We start from the raw sequence: 23,393 nt of genomic DNA, 5'->3' as shown, positions 1-23,393 counted from the left end.
GAAATTCCTTTGTAGTAAAACAGCTACTTTGAGATCTTGTATACTTCTGTTTCAGTGTATCTGAAGAAGTGTGCATGCACACGAAAGCTCATACCAAGAACTAACTTAGTTGGTCTTTAAGGTGCTACTGGAAGGAACTTTTTTATTTTGACTATGGCAGACCAACACGGCTACCTATCTGTAACTGGTATTAAATGGGTATTGTTATAATGAGGCTATGATTGGACTGTAATTGAAAACTAATGAAAATTATTATTAAAAAAAGAACAAAAGCAAAAAAGAAGAAGTGCGACTATTATCCTGAATATGCCTGTGAGGACAGAGTCCCCTTGGTTGTGTGAATGTTAACAAGCAGACTTAAGTCCTCAGAGGGACTTAAGAGCGACAGTTCTGTAATTAATGATGGAAAAAGCGATGTTATCTATGAAGGCGATGATATATGGAAACCACCTCGATTTGAGGATTGGAAGAACGGGAAAATTCACACAGGATTATTATTATTGGTGTTTATCGGCTTAAGGAGACTATCAGAAGAGATCATAAAGAAAAAAGAGAAAATATATGAACAAGATGTGATGTGGAAACAGCAAGATAAGACTGGATAGAATTATGAACTCTGTTTGGATTGATTTGGACTGATTTGGACATTAACGCAGTAGCAAGAAGATGATCAGAATCCCCCTTCGGATCTTGAAATATGGGTCCCCCCAACAAAATTTAAAATTCGGCTTTGTAATTCGGAATTTATGTGATGTGATTTAATTTGATTTGATTGGCCGGTTAATAAAAATTATTTTTTTAAAAACAAAACAAGCAGACTAGTGTAAGGGGGAAGACGGGGGGGAATTCTGGGGAATTAATTGCACGATCTGCTCGCTGCCGAACAAGCTAGAGTTAACGTGTAACAGATTCTGCTCTCTTTAAAGCCACATCTGTTCTTCCCAGCATCCTAGATGTTTGCCAGCCACAAAGGCATGCAGGTACAAGGAAATGGCTTCCCCTCCGGCTCCAATCTACAGGTAAGCTACTAGGATGGCAAAGATGGCAAAACAGCCAAGCACTTTGATGAAGAAACAAGGCGTCGAAGGCAGACTGGTGCCCACGCAGCTCTGCAGGCCTCGGGTCTTGGTGGCCTTGACGATCCTCTCCTTCTGGGTCAGGATGGCGTTTCTGGCCCCCTCCCACTTCCCAGGCCCGGTCAGACGGAACTGCGCCGGAGAGCAGGGCCCAAAGAACACCTCCCAGGCCAGCTTTGGGTCCGTCAGGGTGAGACGCGGCAGGTTGGGCTTCACTCCCGACAGGGAAGCCAGTTCGTCCATGTGATCAACGTACTGCACCTGCAGCATGGTGTGCTGGCTTGGCACATATCTAAGGAGAGAGGGGGGAATCGGCAGGCATTAGTTAGACCCCTGGGACGCAGGTGGCGCTGTGGGTTAAACCACAGAGCCTAGGACTTGCCGATCAGAAGGTTGGTGGTTCAAATCCCCGCGACAGGGTGAGCTCCCGTTGCTCAGTCCCTGCTCCAGCCCACCTAGCAGTTTGAAAGCACGTCAAAGTGCAAGTAGATAAATAGGTACCACTCCAGCGGAAAGGTAAACGGCGTTTCGTGTGCTGCTCTGATTCGCCAGAAGCAGCTTCATCATGCTGGCCACATGACCCGGAAGCTGTACGCCGGCTCCCTCGGCCAATAAAGCGAGATGAGTGCCGCAACCCCAGAGTCGGGCACGACTGGACCTAATGGTCAGGGGTGCCTTTACCCTTTACCTTTAAGGAGACCTTAAACCAGCGGTTCTCAACCTGTGGGTCTGCAGATGTTGTTGGACTACAACTCCCATCATCCCTGAGCTCTGGCCTTGCTAGCTAGGAGTGATGGGAGTTGTAGTTCAACAACATCTGCAGACCCACAGGTTGAGGAAGGCTGCCTTAAACCATGGGTAGGCAAACTAAGGCCCGGAGGCCAGATCCGGCCCAATCACCTTCTAAATCCAGCCCACGGACGGTCTGGGATTCAGCGTGTTTTTACATGAGTAGAAGGTGTGCTTTTATTTAAAATGCATCTCTGGGTTATTTGTGGGGCATAGGAATTCGTTCATCACCCCCCCCAAAATATTTATATATATATATATAGTCCAGCCCCTGACAAGGTCTGAGGGACAGTGGTCTGGCCCCCTGCTGAAAAAGTTTGCTGACACCTGCCTTAAATGTGGCTCCTGCTCGGTCTCCATACAGCCACCCCCTCTCCCCTTTGCCAAGTTTGGCACATTTGGCTGCTTTTAATCCCAGGGAGCAAGACTCATCATTTCCAGTGGCAGCACACTCCCTACTTCTGCGAGAGGCTTCAGGACAGAACTGCAGGGTTCCCTTTCCTGTGGATGGGAGAGCATTGGAGACTTAATCATCTCTTGTGAATATTTGCTTTGCTTACAAATATCCGGGCTGGGCAGAGGCTGCACATCTTAGCAGGCAACAAAGTTGGTACCGCATTTTTCACTCTATAAGACGCACCAGACCACAAGACGCACCTAGTTTTTGGAGGAGGAAAACAAGAAGAAAAAAAATCTGAATCTCAGAAGCCAGAACAGCAAGAGGGATCGCTGCGCACTGAAAGCAGCAATCCCTCTTGCTGTTCTGGCTTCTGGGATAGCTGCGCAGCCTGCATTCACTCCATAAGACGCACACACATTGCACCTTACTTTTTAGGAGGGAAAAAGTGAGTCTTATAGAGCAAAAAATACGGTAATTCTGCATCAGGTCACCAAAGAGCAACTGTGGACTGGAAGGATGCTTCAGCCTCAGTCAACTCACTGCTCTTTCTGCTTCTCTGACTCCTAGTTGAAAGGGGAAACTAGCCCCAAACTGTTCCTCTGCCACCACATCCTATTGCTCAAGGGTTACTAGTCTTCCCAAATCGGTGGTCAAAGGTCACACACTTGCCACCCTATTCAAACACTGGGGGAATCCTGCAGGGGTAAAAGCTTGTACACTGGCACAAATATTGCTTTTCTGTCACATTTTATCAATGTGCATGTTCCCACCAGCAATGTAGAGGTGAAAAACGACATGAACTAATAGGAAGCTCTGGCAAATGACACATTTGAAGAACACTCTACAAAGCTAGAAATAGGACGCAAGCTTCCAAGACCAGGAAATCTAGCATGCTGAAGTCCCGAGAGAAATCAGCATCCCTCACTGTAAGTATGGAAAGACGGCAACCTACCGTTTCTCATTATACATGACCTTCTCGGTAATGTCAGCCATCATTTCATCCTCTGAAGGCAACTTGAGCAGACCTGAAAAATAACACAGAGATATGTACCAGTTAAGCATTTCAAATAAAGGATCGGCTGGCCAATTGTTTTGCAGCTCTCTTTCTCCTGACCAAGAATGCAAAAAGATGCTCAATTTTTCCTGTCCTATCAGGTAAAACTCTGGTTCAAGCCCTGGTCTCCTTGCCTACTGCAACCTCTCTCATAACTCAGTCCTCTCCCAGACACAGCTATACAAACACATGGTTGGATTAGAAGCCACCTTTTCACACCCATGAGAATCCACCATAATTCTTTGTTGTTCCAGCATGGATCAGGGAGTTCATTATACTGAACAGAGCCCAAGCTGGAGACCTTAGCAGAGCAGTAGCTTGGGAATCCCCAGTGTATTCCTCTCTTCCTTACCCTTGAAGATTCTCGTGGCCCAGCGAGCTTGGAGTTCAGCTATTGGCATAATGGCTCCCAAAGGTTGGAGGAGTCCAATGATTGCCAGTGTGGGCTTTTCCAGCTGTGGTGGGAAGACAAACTTATATAGTGGGATCCAATTGTCCCTTGTCTTGATGACTCCCTCCTCAATGAAGGCAAATGAGTAGTTGTATCCTGTGGCAAAGATCACCACGTCAATGTCTTCCTCTCTGCTGCCATCTTCAAAAATCACTCCTCTCTCAGTGAACTCCTTCACGTTTGGCTTCATGAGCACCCTGCCAGAAATTATGGCGTTCGGAAGGTCATCAGCTGCAATGGGATACCTACTGAGGAACCTACGGAGCAAAGAAGGAAAGAGACCTTGAAGTGCTGCAACCTCTGGGTGGGTTGGGGGGAGGGGGGTTCTGTGCTTGCAGAAGTTTATTAAGATTTATTCCTTGGTTGTTTGTCACCCTCCAGTGTGCATGGCTCTTTACGGAGCACAAGGGGAGAAGCCTTTGCTTCTCTGTGTGTATGTGTCAGGGACTGGACTGAGGAGGAATAGTGGGGACCGCCCTCCCCTTTCTGAATCTTCCCAAGAAGTGGAGGACAGTATAGATTTAGAACAGTGGTTTGCGGAAGGTCATAGTGCAGAGGCTGCAGAGGGGAGAAGCTGGGAAATATTGGGAGAGGAACAGCAGGAAGAAGAAGCACCAGGGGAGATACAGCTAACAGACTCAGTGTCTTTAGAAAGCATTCCTGACCCCCCTCTCCCAGGACCCAGCGTGCATTGAGAGTAGTAGAACAGAAAGCTCAGAGGCAGAAAGCACAGGTCAGCCGACACAGGGATGATGTATAATAGGAGAGACGGAGGGGGTGGGACTTTACTCGGAGCAACACCATTATCTAAGAGAGATGGCATTTCTGCGTTGTCCCTCTGTGAATATTGAATAAGGACTTGGTAAAAACTCTTCTTGTTATCTGCTTCTTGGCTGCCACCATGGGAGGGATCGAATTCCCTGAAGCCTGACAGTATGGAAACATATATATTTTCACGCATGTGGACAGAAAGAAAAATGGAGAGGAGATTATTACAAGTGAGGCCAGAGAGACTAGATGCATGTTCCCTGTGGCGCCAGCCAGGATGGGGTGGGAACAGCAGGATGTGTCAAAGGATGAGGGGACTCTGAGAATGGAGGTGGAGAGAGGTCAGGCAGTGATATGGGAGAGGAGGAATAAGAGAGGGGAGCTGGTTGATTCAGCCCCATTCATTTGACTCTCACCGTTGGAAGCTATAAAGGTAAAGGGACCCCCGACCATTAGGTCCAGTCATGACCGACTCTGGGGTTGCGCGCTCATCTCGCTCTATAGGCCGAGGGAGCCGGCGTTTGTCCGCAGACAGCTTCCCGGTTGTGTTGCCTGCATTACTAAGCCGCTTCTGGTGAACCAGAGCAGCACACGGAAACGCCGTTTACCTTCCCGCCGGAGCGGTCCCTATTTATCTACTTGCACTTTGACGTGCTTTCGAACTGCTAGGTGGGCAGGAGCTGGGACTGAGCAACGGGAGCTCACCCTGTCACGGGGATTCGAACCACCGACCTTCCGATCGGCAAATCCTAGGCTCTGTGGTTTAACCCACAGCGCCACCCGTGTCCGTTGGAAGCTATAGCGGTAAAGAAAAAGAATCTGATAGAAGGGTGGACAACTTAAAGAAATTTATTAAACCAAGAGGGAGGAGAATATCCATTAAAAGAATTTAAGGAATTATCAGGAAAATTAACAACATGGATACAATATAATGATTTGAATGAAGTATTTTAGAAAGATAGGATACAAGGGTTTGGGGAACAAATATCCCAACTGAAGAGAGATCTGTTGGAATGTAATGTAAAAGTCCTGTCTAAAATGTATAAAATATTATCGGAATGAGAGACAAAGGATGAGCCAATAAAATCCTCAATGATACATTGGACAATAGTTATTGGTTATAATATAGATATGGAAGCATGGGAATGATCGTGGAATACGGATATAAAATTTACAGCATGTTATGGTCTATGAGAAAATTATATGAAAATGTTATATCGATGGTACCTAACACCGAATAAATGGCAAAAATGTATAAATCAATCTCAAATAAGTGTTGGAAGTGTAAAGAGAAAGACGGTTCTTTTTTACCATATGTGGTGGTCTTGTAGTAAGGTTAAAGCTTAACTGGGAAATGATATATAATGAATTGAAAAAGATGTTTAAAATAATGTTTGTAAAAAAAACAAACCCAGAAGCTTTCATTTTGGGAATTATAGGGACAGAACTACCCAAACTGTATAGAAATTTATTCATGTACAGTGGCAAGAATGTTACTTGCCCAAAAATGGAAAGAAGAAGATGTCCCAGTGAAAGAATGGATATAAAAACTTGTGGAATATGCAGAAATGGTGAAACTTACTGGAAAAATAAGAAATCAAGGTAACAAACTTTTAATAAAAGAAGGCAAATGGTTCCTTGAATATTTACAAGAAAAAGAAGAAATGCTATAAACAGCAAAGAAAGGCAGAATTCCCCACCCTTCATGATTCTCAGAGATTAAAAAAGACTCCTGCCTTACCTGTGCTGGGGTTTTATACCATAGTTCTCATGATTAAACCTTGCGTTCAGCTTCTTCTCTCCCCACAGGTTCACCAGAGTGCAAGGAAGCATATTGCGAAGGAGGTTTTTGAAGCGTGTAAAATGAACCACGTCTAAGGGGTAACCATCATCGGAGACACGATTCACCACCCAGGTGCCAGTTCTGGTGCTTAGAAAGATCTATCCGGAGGAGACAGGGGCAGGTTAAGGAAGAAAAACCCACCACAGATGCCTGCTGAGAGCCAAGTGTAATGGAATCACATGTCCACATGTTCAGGCATAACCGACACATATATTAGAATGTGCTGGCAGTGTCCTTGTAGGGGTTTGATAAACTATCCTTTGATACACTGCAAGTGGGGAATGCCATTTTGGAATATTATCCTATAGCGGGAACTCCAGTATACATTCCCCTGTGGGTGAAAAAGCAACTGTGAGGGTTGGTAGGGGTCCCAAGAACTAAGCAATCCCACCCTCTGTGGGGCCACTGCTCAACCTTCACCCATGAATTGCTTTGTGTTTTGTTTTAAAATTGCATATTTAGGAAAAAGATTCTGAGGCATCAAGTCCCATTGAGTTAAGTGAGACTTCCTTACAAGTAAACACTTGCAGAATTAAGCAGTTGAGTGTCACTAGCAGAGCTCACCTCATCTGCTGGTTTCAGTGACACTACAGGGAGCAAAGCTTGAGAAAGATGCCTCAGAAAGGTGTTTAGGAGAATATAAGGCAAATGATTTATTTGTTTTTTTCTTAAGTGAGCAGCACCTGCTTAGTGACATGGCTGAGGTCCACGGAGATGTCTGCTCCAGAATTTCCCAAGCCTATCACGAGGATTCGCTGGTCCCGGAATTTTTCAGGATGCTTATATTCTCGGCTGTGCATAATTTTCCCCTTAAACTTCTCAACACCTGTGAAAAGGAGAAATAAGCCATTTTGCATGAGGCTGAGCAAGGTGTATCCTTGTTGCTTCCACTGTCAGTGGGAAGCCTCAAATTTAAACATCCGTACAGGTTTCACAGAGTTATCTGTGCCCCTAGCAAGGATTGTCAAGTCTGACATCGCCCCAGGGAGGAAATGCTCTTCCTCCAAGCAGAGATAACAACAACAACAACAACAACAACAACAACAACAACAACAACAACAACAACAAATATGTGGCCTAGGACCCACGTACCTACTGGACCAGCTCTCCTGGTATGCCCTGCCAAGGACCTTAAAGTCTACAAATGACAGCACCTTGAAGGTCCCAAGTCGTAAGGTGGTTAGGTTGGTCTCAACTAGAGCCAGGGCCTTTTCAGTACTGGCTCCGACTTGGTGGAACGCTCTGTCACAAGAGACTAGGGCCCCGCGGGACTTGACATATTTCCGCAGGGCCTGCAAGACAGAGCTGTTCCGCCTGGCCTTTGGTTTGGACTCAGCCTTATGTTTCCCTCCCCTTATGGTTTTGATCTACGGGCCACTATTAAAATGAGGCAGCTTTTTAAATTATATTTTAACCTGTATTCCCACACATAGTGCCTTAAATATTTGAGGTTGTCGATGTTACTATGTTATAAATATTCTAAGACACCCAAATACCCTAAAAAGAATAGCGGGGGGAACCATACTCATGCCACGGGGATTCTGCTTTCGTACGGGTTCCCCAGAATTCTCAAGCAGTTGACCACATCAGAAAATCCCACCTACCAGGAAACAAATCCAGTGGAAAATAAGGATCTATGTGGTGTCCAGTGCAGACCAGGACAGCATCAAAGATGGCAGATTCCTGCTTCCCATATATTTCACTTACAACCTCCCATTGGCCAGTAATGGGGAAATCTGGACGTTTCTTTATGCTGCAGACACAGGCCTTGAAAGACAAGGGAAATGGTTTTTATGCTTGGCTTTATATGCACATTTCACAGCAATGAAGCACATGAATTAAAATATGCTCACAAAGGCCAGTGAGTGGGGTTGCAAAGTGGAACATTTATATTGCACCCTCAGATTGGGGGGTCACGGGGATGACGTTCCTTTGAGTCATTTTGGGAACTGCTCATACAATGAATATCTAGACGCAGGGCCGGATTTAGGTCTGATGAGGCCCTAAGCTACTGAAGGTAATAGGGCCCTTTATATGCCCAGCTGTCCTTTGTCAGCAACAAATTGTCGCTATTTTTTTGTGTTGAATATATGCTATATGGTAATTTATAAACCTAATAGGTATCTAAAGCCATTTGCACATGCAGAATGTAGGCACCCTATATATAGAAATGAGCAAACCAGTGATATTTTAGGGAGCAGGCTAGCAGGCGGGGCCCATTACTTACATCATAGGAGCCTACACAACACAAAACACTGTTGCTGTATGTCAGTTTTATTTTATTTGTTTTTTTATCTAATATTTTGGAAATGTACATCCGGGTTGTTTTTTTCCTTTAAATTTTTGGGGGGCCCCAAGAGAGTGGGGTCGTATGCTATAGCTTGTTTAGCTTATACATATATCTGTCACTGTCACTGAGCCCGGCCTTGGCTGGGGAGGGCGGGGTATAAATAAAATATTATTATTGTTGTTGTTGTTGTTGTTGATGTTGTTGTTGTTGTTGTTAGACATAAAGGCCACCCCCCGCCACTGCCACCCCTCAATGAGGTGTTATAAACCTGTTCTTGGATAAGACCAGATCAGGTTCTAGGTGGGAGCTTACATGGCTAAATCGTGCTCCTCCGCACAGAAAACAAGAACAGCCATTGTGCAAGTTTCCAAGGTGCGGGAGCCTTATAAAAACTGTATCACTTGAGACAAGATCGAACGTCCACATAAAATCATGTGAGGCCTCATCCACAATCTCAAGTGGTACGACCCGTACTAGAGGGAGCTTACAAAGCACAACTGTAGTTGCTGCACACATTCAAAAGGCCGCGGTGCAATACTTGGCACTCCCAGGAAGGGCGGGAAAATGCTCCCGCCTGAAGCGAGGGAGCGCTGCTTAGCAGTCAGAGCTGACGAGAAGGCTGAACTGGATGGGCCAATAATATATCATACATAAATGTAAAGGTAAAGGGACCCCTGACCGTTAGGTCCAGTCACGGATGACTCTGGAGTTGCGGCGCTCATCTCGCTTTATTGGCCGAGGGAGCTGGCGTACAGCTTCCGGGTCATGTGGCCAGCATGACTAAGCTGCTTCTGGCGAACCAGAGCAGCACACGGAAACACCGTTTACCTTCCCGCTGGAGTGGTACCTATTTATCTATGTGCACTTTGACGTGCTTTCGAACTGCTAGGTTGGCAGGAGCAGGGACCGAGCAACGGGAGCTCACCCCGTCACAGGGATTCAAACCACTGACCTTCTGATCGGCAAGCCTAGGCTCTGTGGTTTAACCCACAGCACCACCCATGTCCCATATTATACATAATGAAATCATAAAACATATATAATAAAATATCACGGTGTGAAATATCAAGTTCATAACTTAAACAAATCTGGGAGGTTGTGGTGGGGTGTCAAAATGTCCCCCAACCCAACCACTCCAAATGTGCTTTATTATATCAGAGGCTGTCTTTTTAGAGCCTGTAACTTTGTGCCTCTTTAGAGTATAAAATTTGTAGGGGTTTGTTTTTTTTACAAATTTCCTTTGAAACATGTTGAAAGTTGCCTTTGTGGCATTTTATTTGTTTGTTTGTTTATATCTTGCCTTTTCCCCAAGGCAGCTCGTAACATGAAAACAGTTTAGAAACACACAAAGGATACACACTCACCCACAATTAAATAAAAAACCTTATTAAAAGCATCATTTAAATTTAAAACCATTTAAAGGAAAGGAGGTGGGAGGCAGGGGCAGGAGAATCTGTTTCTGTTTTCCATTCCCAGCTGTTTTCCACCATCCCTGCTGTGATCATGTTTGGTGCTGCCTTGGTAGCCAGAGAACAGGGGTAGGCAACCTAAGGCCCGGGGGCCGGATGCATCCCAATCACTTTCTAAATCTGGCCCCTGGACGGTCCGGGAATCAGTGTGTTTCTACATGGGTAGAAAGTGTCATGTTATTTAAAATGCATCTCTGGGTTATTTGTGGGGCATAGCAATTCGTTCATATTTTTTTTCAAAATACAGTGGTGCCCCACAAGACGAATGCCTCGCAAGACGGAAAACCCACTAGACGAAAGGGTTTTCCGTTTTTGAGCTGCTTCGCAAGACGATTTTCCCTATGGGCTTGCTTTGCAAGACGAAAACGTCTTGCAAGTGTTCCGTTTCCCCCCCCCACTTCCCCCCTTTTCTAAGCCGCTAAGCCGCTAATAGCCTTTTAGCCGCTAATCCGCTAAGCCTTTAATAGCCGCTAAGCCTTTAATAGCCGCTAAACCGCTAATAGCGCTAAGCCGCTAATAGGGTTGCTTCGCAAGACGAAAAAACCGCTAGACGAAGAGACTCGCGGAACGGATTAATTTCGTCTTGCGAGGCACCACTGTATAGTCCGGCCCACCACATGGTCTGAGGGACGGTGGAGTGGCCCACGACTGAAAAAGGTTGCTGACCCCTGGCATAGAATGAGGCCAGGCTTCTTACCTTGAACCGTATGTGTCTGAGCAAGTCAAAGTGTTCTGCATACATCCTGAAGTACTCCATCACTTTGCTGTGGTGCATGTAGTTTGGGTACTCAGCAGGGATGGGAAAGTCACTGTAGCTCATCATCTCCTTTGAGGTATTGATGGTTAGAGATTTATAAATGCTGGCCTGGCCCCCAATATCGTGCTCCTGAAGGAAATTTCAGAATTAAGAACAGGACTTCTAAAGCTGAGCATAGATTTAAAAAAAATCAGGTACTTAGTACCTGAAGGCACAGTCTGACCCCCTCCTTCTGTAATCCACATAGAACTCTAGCCCAATGGTTGCCATTAATTTGACTCTGAATTGATTTTCGAATGAATTGATTTTCGAATGTATTTCAATTAATTGATTGTGATTTTATGTAAACTGTGTTATTTTTACTGTTGTTAGCCGCTCTGAGCCCGGCTTTGGCTGGGGAGGGAGGGATATAAATAAAATAATAATAATAATAATAATAATAATAATAATAATAATAATAATAATAATAATAATAATAATAATATCATCATCATCATCATCATCATCATGGCTCCAGGCTATGGTTTCTGATCTAGCACATTTTGCCAGGTTTCCATAGTGCTTCAAAAACCATTTTTGACCAGAGACCCATAGTGAAACTTAAAGAATGAAAGTAGCTCATTTTCAAGGCCCTGGGAAAACGTGCAGCTTTTCTTAAACTAGGAGCTTAGCAATGTGTATATCATTGTTCTATACCTTACCGGCTTCATCAAAACAAATATTCAGAATCTGCAAACTATTATCCTGTGATTCACACTTTGAGAAACTTCCGTTTCAAAATGCAAAGTATTTTTAGCATTGACTGTTTGAATCTTTCAGCCATTTTGATTTTGGCCTGCTCTAAATCTGAAATATCATTTTCAATCACAACCTCTTCCCAAGAATAGCCAGTCAGATATCTCACCTGTGATTTGTCCCCGGCTAAATGAAAATTCCTTTCAACCCCTACATAGAAACTACTCAGGAACCATCTCAGGAATTTGCTTTGACAGGACAAGTTGTGCAGAAGACAAAGGAGGAGGTTGTTGCTGAACCTCAAGTAACAGAAATGGAGAGAGCCGCAACCTTGCAGGAAAATAAGTTGTTGTTTCTGACGACTGAACCTGGAGAAACTCAGATTGGGAGAGATGGAGTACTGTTTGGTTTGGAGATGGGAAGCTGGATGGATCCCCCTATGCAGGGATGTTCTGACTTTTGGGATCTGGTTGAGGGCCAGAGGGAGCTTGGAGTTGTGGGGGCCCTCAACCTTGGAGGGACTTTGAAATATGCCTTCAAATATATTTTGGATTTCAGTGCTGACTGTGGAGAGTGGGCTGACCTGTCGAGAAGGGATAAAGACATTGTCAAGTTGGAGTCTCCCCAAGATCTACCCCTTAGTGAGAAAGGAAGGAAATTAAGAATAAGATCAGCAGAAGATAAAGTAAAGTGCAGGTATAAACATGAAGAAGACCTGCAGAAGGGACATGGAAAAGACTTAAGAGCCTCGGATAGAAGGTCACCAGGTTAATGGACTAGACGGAAGGGATAGAAAGGACTGACAAAACCCGAGACCAGGAAGAAGAGACGATGGATGAAGATTGGAAGAAAGTTTAAAAATTCAATTAGAGAATTAGTGTAAAATTAACGAGTGTTAGAAAAATGCTGGAATGAAACTATTTGGCTTTAGTAGAAATACTATAAGGAATTATGTATAAATAAGTTTTAAGTTTTAAGCTCTAGGGCTTTTTATGGTAAGATAAGGTTAAAATAAATTAAGGTAATTTAATGATAGAATATAGTGAAAGATGGAAAGGATTTGCTGAGATAATTAATAATTAGAATACAAAAAAGGGAGGTGTGAGGAGGTCAATGAAACAAGTTAACGAAAGATAAAGATTTGGGAATATTGGATTTGTTTTTAAATTTTTTGTTTTTCCTTTTTTGTTGTTGTTGGTTTTGATGTATTGTGTGTTTTGTATTTTTCTTTTTTCTCATTATTGACTTGTATTGCTTAATTCCTTGTTTTTCTGATATATATATATATATATATATATATATATATATATATATATATGCAGGTTTTGGTGTTTTCGGGTATCTTCCCGTGTAAGAGTTGGGGTGTCTAGGCGACGTTTCGACGAGGTCTCACTCGTCATCTTCAGGCTGGTGCTTTCGGCTTCTTGTTACTAGAACAGAGCAGGATCTCAGTGTTTGAGTTCCTATAAATACTGTGGAGGGGGTGTGGTGTATAGCCTCCAACGTTCTGGGCAGAGAGGAAGTTCCCAGGTTATTGTGCCTTTTCTTCTTTTGTTCATTAATTACTTGAGGGATATCTTGAGTGATTTCTTGAGTGATATCCCTCAAGTAATTAATGAACAAAAGAAGAAAAGGCACAATAACCTGGGAACTTCCTCTCTGCCCAGAACGTTGGAGGCTATACACCACACCCCCTCCACAGTATTTATAGGAACTCAAACACTGAGATCCTGCTCTGTTCTAGTAACAAGAAGCCGAAAGCACCAGCCTGAAGATGACGAGTGAGACCTCGTCGAAACGTCGCCTAGACACCCCAACTCTTACACGGGAAGATACCCGAAAACACCAAAACCTGCATTCCTGTACCCGTGAAAATCTACGAAAGCATATATATATATATATATATATATATATTCTTTTCTTTCTTTTCTTTTCCTTCGTTTCCTTCTTCTTCTTCTCCTTCTCTCTCTTTTATTCTCTGCAATTTTAAACTTTCAATAAATATCATTTTTTTTAAAAAAAAGAAAGAAAATTCCTTTCAACCACCCATGGCTTACTGCTGCTACTGACGGAGGATGTGGTGCTTGGGAATACGAAGGTTTTTATAGGATCTTCCAATCCCTCCCCCGTCTAAATATAACTTTGAACTCCCAGCCTCTTTTTCTTCCCCCACATATAGTGGTACCTTGGGTTACAGTCGCTTCAGGTTACAGCCACTTCAGGTTACAGACTCCGCTAACCCAGAAATAGTACCTCGGGTTAAGAACTTTGCTTCAGGATGAGAACAGAAATCGTGCTCCGGCGGCGCAGCAGCAGCGGGAGGCCCCATTAGCTAAAGTGGTACCTCAGGTTAAGGACAGTTTCAGGTTAAGAATGGACCTCCAGAATGAATTAAGTTCTTAACCCGAGGTACCACTGTATTCTTTAAGCAGATACAAGTGGACAAAGCAGAAACGAAACACCATTCTCTTTGCTGAATGCTCATCCTGTCGCAAGGGGCACTATTGCTGTTTGCACATGGACATTTTGCTATTCCCTTGTAAACAGAGCCGTCTTTCCCATAGGGCTTAGTGGTTCGTTGCGCCAGGGCGCCAGCCTCTCAGGGGTGCCCCAGCGAGTGGGGGAGTTGTGTGGCTTTGCCGGCAGCCTCCCCTTTCCCTGCACGCCCGCCAGCTGCGCCTCGCCAACCATATGGCTGGCGAGCGTGCAGCTTCCTTCCCAAGCCTCCCTCCCTACCTCACCCCACACCCCCAGTCTTCCCTCCATGAAGGCAGAATCTCCCTCCCTCAAGAGCCAGTGTGGTGTAGTGGTTAAGAACAGTGGACTCGTAATCTGGGGAACCGGGTTCGCTTCCCCGCTCCTCCACATGCAGCTGCTGGGTGACCTTAGGCTAGTCGCACTTCTTTGTGAGGTGAGTGGGGCTGAGAGACTTCAAAGAAGTGTGACTAGCCTAAGGTCACCTAGCAAACACCCAGTGTTTGTTGTGGGGAAGGAAGGGGAAGGAGAATGTTAGCCGCTTTGAGACTCCTTCGGGTAGTGATAAAGCGGGATATCAAATCCAAACTCTTCTTCTTCTTCCTTGACCCACACCCCCAGTCTTCCCTCCGTGAAAGTAGCATTTATTAGTATCCGGGAGGAGGCAGCGGCAGCAGCTAAAATGAACATTTGGGGGCGCTGGGCAGATTTTGCACCCCTGCGCCGCCTATGCTAAATACGGCCCTGCTTGTAAATAAACAACAAAGCCAGACTTTGACATACCTGGAACCTCCACAGCCCACCAATGTCGTCACTTCTTTCAAAACATGTTGGCTGGAGACCTTCATCCAAGCAGCATTTAATAGCAGCCAGGCCACTGGCCCCAGCTCCGATGACAGCAACCCTTTTCGCCATGCCAGCCTGCCACAACGACAACAATAATACTAATAATCATTTTATTATTTGTACCCCGCCTCAGCCATTCTGGGTGGCTTCCAGCAAATATAAAGACATAATGAAACATCACACAGTAAACAGCTTTCCTATACAGAGCTTGATACAAGGAGGCAGCAGGCCATTGGTTTTCTCCAGTTAATTGTACAAGTGAATGACGCCCAAAAGGGTCTCCAGCACCGCCTCCCCTGTTAAAGCCAATTGAGGAGACGATGGGTGGAAAGGGTATTCAGTTCACTGAGAGGGGCTTCAATCAAGACACGGGGTGAATAAGGTCACAAAGCCTGCGCGCCAAACATCGGGGGAAGCAGATACTTATACATATTGTGAAAATACCTGAGCTCATGGCTGATCTCTATATGGTAACCCAGGTCGGCGAAAAAACCTCAACAACTCTGGGCAAAACTTTTTTTTTTATTTTTGGCCAACTATGGCAACCCGAGGTTTCAGTACATCTGTACTTTCCAGACCCTAAAGATCACATTTACTGTATTTTCCTAAGAAAAACCTTATGACCACTGCTCCTTGTGCATTTTTCTAATCTATGGGTTGTGCTGAAGAAGATTCCAGCGAAGCGGTCAGATTATCCGGGATCACTGTCCTACGTTGTTATTCGCTTACTACTTTGGCACCATAAACGCCTAAAAAGTTTTACTGCTTAGCCCACATGATAGCATCTATTACTTTTTCAACTATAGACTTATTATACTTCTACGGACTTTCAAAGATTGGCAGACGTGTGTTCATTTGATTTCAAATATATTAGAGAATTTCCAAGTGTACACATTTTGTTTTTGTTTTTGTGGTACTAAATTATGTATATTATGCAATAAGAATTGCAGTGCTATCTAGTATACTGGTCATCGTGTTGCTTGCGTTGTTTGTTGTGTTAAGTTTGCAACACAGGGGTTTGTTGTTCTGCACTTTTTGAAATATGGCAACCCGAGGTTTCAGTACGTATGTACTTTCTAGACCCTAAAGATCACATTTACTGTATTTTGCTAAGCTGGTAGAGTCTTATCTCTATTACTGGAGCAGTCTGCAAATTCATGCAAGCATAAAAGGGCTTGTGGCAAACCATGAAGAAAACTTCGTGTTAGAAATGTCCTAGTGATAACGATTGTCCATAATTGTCCACCTAGGCCTGGATCCCTTGTGGGCTGGCTATCAGACACATTATTGTCATTACAAGACATTCAACTGCTGCAAAAATAGGCAGGATCATCTGTTTCTTCCACAAATTTTACATGGGAGAAAGTTTCACTCCAAAATCCTTTTATTAGACACAAATGATAACAGGTCAAATCTGTCTCCTGCCTGAGGAATGTCCCCCATATAAAATATTCCCATATACTGTTGTAGGAATGGCCTCCTGCCCCCATCATTTTAAACTGATCTATCAGCTTTTTCAAAATTTCTGCCTCATCTGATTCATCAAAAAGCATAAGTCCACATTTTATATAATCTATCTCTTCCATTAAAGATACTGAGGGAGTTTCTGAAGTGTGCATGTACGATTATCCTTAAATGGTATCGTAGGTTTTTAAACTGTATTACAGAAAATGGCAGCCTATTGCAAATTGTGTAATACATTCTCTGGGAGGTGGTCCAGTGGTATGGTGTTTGTGGTTTTTGTTTTATTAAGCCTGTAGAAATCAACTGCCTGAAATATTCTAATGCTTGAATCTATATAGCTACCACGTTTCCAATAAGCTTGGTGGTGCAATGTACCAGAGCACAGTAATTTATGTTATATATTGTTATATACTGACAAATCGGGTCCTCCCTTAAAGAGGGCACATATTGCGGTGAGACCTGGAAAACCGACACCCTGTGTTGTGGGTGGGTACGATTGGTCAGCCACAACACCCGATTGGTAGGTCCCTCGTAGCTGGGTGCAATCTGGCCAATGGGATGCAGTCCAAATGGGTCAAGGGACCTATTTATGCCCATGCACGTGACCCAGAGCTTCCTCTTTCGGCGCGTGCATTCGGAACACCCGCCCACCCCTCCTTACTTTTAGGGCTTTGCGCTTGACCTTGCTATGCCGTCGTGTGTCGTCTGTCGTTGGGACAGGGGCACGGCAGGAATTTTCCCCACTTGGCTGATTGGCTGTTGCCATTTGGGTTTCGCCTGCTGCATAGCAAATTGTCACAACTTGTAAGGTTGTGGATAGGCTCTAGTTCAGGTGATAGGGATGGGAGAACGCTGTTGCCATCCCTATGTGAAGGGTATTCCGTTAAAGGAATCCAGGGACTCAGTGGTTTGGTCAACCCCTGAGAGGGGGTTGTGCCCGTGCCTGAGTCCAGGGGGACATTTGGGTGGCAGAGATAGCCCGTTCCTGGCTTTCCACTTATCCAGGTGTTCACCCTTGGCTGACCTATGCTGGTGCCCTGGGTCAGCGCTACCTGTATGGCAGGGAGCTAGTCGAACCAGAGCCTATGCAACCAATCACTTTCTGTAATCAATAAAGTTGTGGCCTAAATTCTGCCAAAAACCAAAACCAAAATTTGAGACAAGTGTGGATTTATTTAGGGGGGAGGTTTCTGGGTCTGAACACACAAAATAGCTATGGTGGGGGCACTCAGTAGAGCTTTGCCCACTGTGACTTTCTCCATATCTCATAATGTAATCAAGGGAAAATATATTGAACTGCTGCTTAGCCTCTTTATTTTAAACAATCACCCGATGAACAGGTAGGGGGGACCTTGTAGAGTCTGATCCTACAAGGGATTCTTTCTGATGCAGACAATACAGCAGTCCTTACACATGATGACTGAGATAGTCTTGGTGTAGGCGGCACTTGTGTGAATCTGTGTGGGCATTAATAAACAGAGATGCCATCTATCTCTACTTACGTGTCTGCTTTTGAGAACCTCTTTTTTCTCTCTTCAACAGCTCTTCACAGAAGTTTCTCTTAGAAGTTGTATGCGAAGAAGGAACCCCTCAGAGGACTTCTCTGTTCCTGACTTCCACCAATTGTAGGAGGCAATGTTCTAGATGGGTTACAGTGGGGCTGTCTTGATATCTTATAAAACCACCTGACAATCAGGCCAGCCTACTATATCAGGATTAATGACCCCTCTGCCACCACCTCCCGCTCCTCAATTTAGTCCAGGACATTTTTATGATGGGCATCCCTGTGCTCTTTATTATCCCGATGGCAGACCACTAAATCACCCGAAGGTTAAATAATCAGAGCACATTGCTTAACAAGGTTAGATAATATCTGCTTGTATATGCTCCAGCAATTTCTAGTAATCAATTACATCAGATAAGAGGCAGAGAATTGCTTCATTTGATAACAATTTGTGGCTCTTCTGAAGATGGACTGTTTACATCTCCAAAAGCTTAGATTATCCCTTAAAGTCAGATATCTGCTTGTATACTTTCCATTAACCTGCAGTGATCAATTATGTCTGATAAGCAGTCCTACCATTAGCCAAATGAGGCAACATATTTTGTTTATCCTTAAGCACAGCTGAACAGGAAGCAGATCTGACCTATGGGGCGCAACCCACCATAAAGTTCTTCTATGCAAGCCCCACTGAAATGAACGGAAACTCTGCCCATGGGGTTCCTATGGAGTTCCAGAGTGAGCTAAGATAGGGTCACTTTTTTGATATGTCGCTGCCCAGATTAAAACTCCATCTTGCCAGAGGGTGATGATGTCACCCAGGCCAGATGGCGTCTTGGCTGGCTGCTCCAATTGCTCTGAAGGCATTTCAAGACCCTGACTGCAAAAGAGATGCACCTCATTGGTCCTTGGTGTAGTGGTTAAGAGCAGTAGTCTCGTAATCTGGGGAACCGGGTTCGCGTCTCTGCTCCTCCACATGCAGCTGCTGGGTGACCTTGGGCCAGACACACTTCTTTGAAGTCTCTCAGCCCCACTCACCTCACAGAGTGTTTGTTGTGGGGGAGGAAGGGAAAGGAGAATGTTAGCCGCTTTGAGACTCCTTCGGGTAGTGATAAAGCGGGATATCAAATCCAAACTCCTCTTCTTCTTCTTCTTCTTCTTCTTCTTCTTCTTCTTCTTCTTCTTCTTCTTCTTCTTCTTCCTTTGGATTGACCCAAATGTGCTATGATTAGCAGAACCTGTGGAACACAAAACAACACACTAGATGGTTAGCTTCCTCAGAGCACTTGTGAAAAAGAAAGGATTCTTCAGGAATTCTCAGAATTCTGTGCCAAACTGTGCACACCAGGCTCCTAAGAGTGGCTGGGGAAATCCAGCCAGATGAGCGGGGTATAAATAAATTATTGTTGTTGTTGTTGTTGTTGTTGTTGTTGTTGTTGTTGTTGTTACAGGTGCTATGGAAGTGCAGCACTATTTAAATAATCTCACTCTTCCAAAATTAACACAGGACCACCCAAAATATATGGATAGACCCTTTTCATCAGCAGACGTCCAAGCTGGAATAAACAGAATGAAACTTCATAAACAGCCTGGTATTCTTTATAAGACCTTTTCTGAACAACTGGCTCCTTTTCTTCTAAAGATTTTTTAAGACGTACAAAACAAGGGAGGAAATCTCAGAAACATTAAAAACCTGCACTGTAGGAGTGTTGCCTAAACCATATCAAGACTGTGAACAAGTAGGTTCCTTCTCTGTTGTCCTGGACTCCCTCCGAAGCGAAGGGTTATGTGAGGCTGTATGTGCTTGGGTAGAAAGATGAGAAGTCTGCCACTCTATTGGGGAAACATGTAATGTCTGTTCCCTGAAGGCATTAGAACACAAACTGGGCAGACAGGAAGGGCATGGAATCATGAGAAGAAAAGTAAGAGCAAAATCCACGAACTATTGACACATGCTTTGGATAAGACCCGGAAATGCGGATAGAAAAAGTCCAAGCCATTTATACTTACATCTATAGACAGTTTTAGGGACGCGGGTGGCGTTGTGGGTTAAACCACAGAGCCTAGGACTTGCTGATCAGAAGGTCGGCGGTTCGAATCCCTGAGACGGGGTGAGCTCTCGCTGCTCGGTCCCAGCGCCTGCCAACCTAGCAGTTTGAAAGCACGTCAAAGTGCAAGTAGATAAATAGGTACCGCTCCAGCGGGAAGGTAAACGGCGTTTCCGTGCACTGCTCTGGTTCGCCGGAAGCGGCTTAGTCATGCTGGCCACATGACCCGGAAGCTCTACGCCGCCTCCCTCGGCCAATAAAGCGAGATGAGCGCCGCAACCCCAGAGTCGGCCACGACTGGACCTAATGGTCAGGGGTCCCTTTACCTTTATAGACAGTTTAAAGCATGGGTAGGCAAACTAAGGCCCAGGAGCCGGAGCCGGCCCAATCGCCTTCTTTATCCGGCCCGCAGACGGTCTTGGAATCATTGTGTTTTTACACGAGTAGAATGTGTGCTTTTATATAAAATGCATCTCAGGGTTATTTGTGGGGCATAGGAATTCATTCTTCTTCTTTTTAAAAATATAGTCCGGCCCCCCACAATGTCTGAGGGACAGTGGACAGGCCCCCTGCTGATAAAGTTTGCTGACCCCTGGTTTAAACTGACATACCAGTTTAAAGCAAAATCGTGGGCTGAATCCATGGGCTGAAAACCTGGCACAATGTTTCTTCATAATTTGGGGCTGCGTTACTGGGTGTTTAAACATTTCTGACAAACATCGTTGAGAAATTATGGATCTCTTTTGCCTGTTAATATTAAGGAGTCAACTCAAAAAATATCAGAGTCATTCATTCTTATGAAAGTATGCTTGTTGGTTTAAAATAAAATAAAAAAAGTTATTGATTTATGCACATTTGCTTGCATGGAGAGCCTTGAGTGTATTTCGGAAAATAAATCAATACATTTCTGCTTCCCATAAATATATGAAAATGTATTCCAGGGCTTGATAGTTCACTTTAATTGACAACTCAGGGTTGCAGAGTTAATTGTTTAATAAATAACGCACTTTGCCGTGTATAAGACTAGGGTTTGGAGTTTTTTTACTAAAAAATAATGTTAAAAAGTGGGGGTTGCCATATACACCGGGGCAATCTCCCCCCATTTTCTTAATTTTGAGTCCCCCCAAATAGGGGGCGTCTTATACATGGAAAAATACGGTAATTCAGGCATCTTATTCATTGCTTGGGTGAGACTTTGTGGGGAACTTTCTCCCTACATTGGGTCAATATGTGTAAAATAAACCATACTTCTTAAAGACCCAGCAGTCTCTAACCACATCATAGCAAGCCTCTTACCACTGAATCATGACACAACAGCTTGAGCATTGAGTTTGCTTTATGAACCTGTTATAAGTAAAATCGGCTCCTTTTCCCTTATGGGCATAGCTGTCAACTTTCAGATTTGAAAATAAGGGACCAGCAGCCTCAAAAATAAGGGATCAGCAGCCAAAATAAGGGATTTTCAGGGCACAGGTATGTTCAACTTCTGAGCCCCTCCGAGCCAAAGGCAGAAAGCCCAGCCAGCAGCCAAACGAAGACTCAAGCGGTGGTTCCCACAGCACAGCAACCCGGCAAAGGGGATGCAGCAAGGAAAACCACCGTCACCTCTCCGCTGGGAAGCGCTGAGCAAAGGCGAGTCCCCAGGCAACGCGGCCGATTAGATCGGCACAAGGCATGCAAGCTCCACCCCCCCAGTCGTTCTTAGACTCCTTATTGGGTGAGCAACACAGCCAAGCAACACAGTTGGAGCCTCCCTCCTCCCTGGCTGGCAGGGAGGGAGGGAGAGGAGCTGCTTCCTTTGAAACCCGGGAAATTTAAGGGACATCATCAATAAGGGACAGCAGCGGGACACGGCGCTGGGATAAGTTTCCCATCAAATAAGGAACGGTTGACAGCTATGCTTATGGGGTATCCAAGAGCCCGTATAGAGTCCTTAAGTGGGTTCCCTATCAGTTGGAGAAAATAACAACCAGAGTATACTGAGAAGCAAAGCGGCTAGTCAGCCTGATCTTTATTCAAGGAACTGTTGCAACAGGGTCCCCACTCCCCACACGCAGGAGGAAGGAGAGAACCCAGAACAATGGTGTGCATTTGAAACTGTCCACCCTGTAGCGCAAGACCACCCCCCGAAACATCATACATACATCACAGAAGGAGGTGGGTCTACAGCAGAAATCCTGTCTGCCAAGTTACCTGATAATGGTCACTGATTGCATCACCTTGGCAGCCTGGCCATTCTTTTGTGATGGTAAATACTTTAGTTCCTGAATTCAGGTTGCAGGCTCACCCTGTTCATGCACAAATACACCCTTAAGACAGGATTTGTAAGCAAAAAGACAGTGGGAAGGCTTTCACCATTTGCCTCCCTTACTGCAGAGGAATACTTGAGGTCACTGGGAGAGTCAAAATGGCTTCAGGATTGCTCTCCTGTACTATTTCAGAGACGTATTTTATATAGTTATGTATGTGTTTGCCTTGTACATTTATGAACATTTATTTTATATTTGAGATCTTAGAATTCTTATAACAATCCAAATAAAGGTTCAAGCTGACGTTTGTTGGTCGCAGACAAGGAGACTTCAAGGAGGCCAAGGCATGTCAAGGAGGTCTACTGATGAGTAAATTATTTATTCTGTCAATAGCTTCAGGGAAGGGATTGAAATTACCAGCTTTTCTGTATCACAAGTAGTTTTCATCCAGTAAATAAAGGACTGCTAAAGCAATGTGTTCTGGCACATCGCACCACTGAGTTTATGGCCTCTGTAGCCTCAAATGTGCACTAGGCTATTCCAGGCAATCTGTTTCCGTGAACTGGAAAAACTGCCTGCACATGTGACCTTGGGGTGTGGGGCAACCCCCCCCCCGACAAAGCCACAACTGTCTGAACATCGTACCCTCTGTCTAACCTTTGCGGTCTCAGTAATCTGCGGTGTCCTGTCTGTGACCTTTGTCTCTGAGACCTTTGGTCTCCTTTGTCATACACTGTACAAGGGGGAAATGACGCAGTGGAAACAGGTGCCAAAATAACCTTGTACCACCCCACGATATTGGGACTGGAAGATGTGTAAAGGTCACAGCCCAAAATCTATCTGCCTGGGTTTGCATATTTGTGTCAATAAAAGGAGCCTCCACAGAGCTGGCTGGCAGCTTGCTTGCAGCTCACCTGTGCGCAGCTCACCTGCATTATCAACTCCTGCCTCATGTCCTTCACTTCACTGACCTTTGTATCCTTATACGTAATCAACTGTCTCTTGGGTCTAAAAAGTTTTAAGTTTTTTTGTTGCAGGATTTATTTCAACCCTCTAGTGTCTTCACATTTTTACAGTAATTATTCATATACCAAATAAATTTCCTCTAGTCCCTTTGAAATTTTTGGTCATCTTGGTTCCAGATTCTACTGGTCAGCTTGGCTAGTTCCGCATAGTCC

At 44.6% G+C, this 23,393-nt stretch overlaps 1 protein-coding gene across 2 annotated transcripts; it reads right to left on the bottom strand.

Annotated features, from left to right (window-relative positions):
• Window positions 1-209: 209 nt before the first annotated feature.
• On the bottom strand, window positions 210-19,994 carry LOC308587064 (flavin-containing monooxygenase 5-like). Of its 2 annotated transcripts, XM_081194452.1 has the most exons (10): window positions 19,929-19,994; window positions 17,920-18,057; window positions 14,891-15,028; window positions 10,838-11,026; window positions 7,986-8,148; window positions 7,065-7,207; window positions 6,280-6,479; window positions 3,672-4,027; window positions 3,218-3,290; window positions 210-1,368 (listed from the first exon to the last, which is right to left on the bottom strand). In XM_081194452.1, the coding sequence occupies exons 3-10, from the start codon at window positions 15,020-15,022 to the stop codon at window positions 1,014-1,016; spliced, it is 1,611 nt and encodes a 536-aa protein (XP_081050578.1). In that variant the 5' UTR covers window positions 15,023-15,028; window positions 17,920-18,057; window positions 19,929-19,994; the 3' UTR covers window positions 210-1,013. The 2 variants fall into 2 exon arrangements, with proteins under 2 accessions (XP_081050578.1, XP_081050577.1); XM_081194451.1 differs by lacking the exon at window positions 19,929-19,994 and having other exon boundaries at window positions 17,920-18,292.
• Window positions 19,995-23,393: the final 3,399 nt, after the last annotated feature.

This window comes from Podarcis bocagei (assembly GCF_964188305.1).
Source record: "Podarcis bocagei genome assembly, chromosome: 5".
Taxonomy (NCBI): Eukaryota; Metazoa; Chordata; class Lepidosauria; order Squamata; family Lacertidae; genus Podarcis; species Podarcis bocagei.
Note: the sequence above shows the minus strand (reverse complement) of the source record. Positions and strands in the feature narration are given on the sequence as shown.

What these genes read in the sequence shown, in the direction of transcription:
- LOC308587064 (XM_081194452.1), bottom strand. Translation starts at nt 15,022, where the DNA reads ATGGCGAAAAGGGTTGCTGTCATCGGAGCTGGGGCCAGTGGCCTGGCT. An exon ending in TCAGCCATGTCACTAAGCAG is followed by an intron (nt 6,480 to 7,064) that starts GTGCTGCTCACT and finishes TCCTCCGGATAG; the next exon opens with ATCTTTCTAAGCACCAGAAC. An exon ending in GGCCACGAGAATCTTCAAGG is followed by an intron (nt 3,291 to 3,671) that starts GTAAGGAAGAGA and finishes GTTATTTTTCAG; the next exon opens with GTCTGCTCAAGTTGCCTTCA.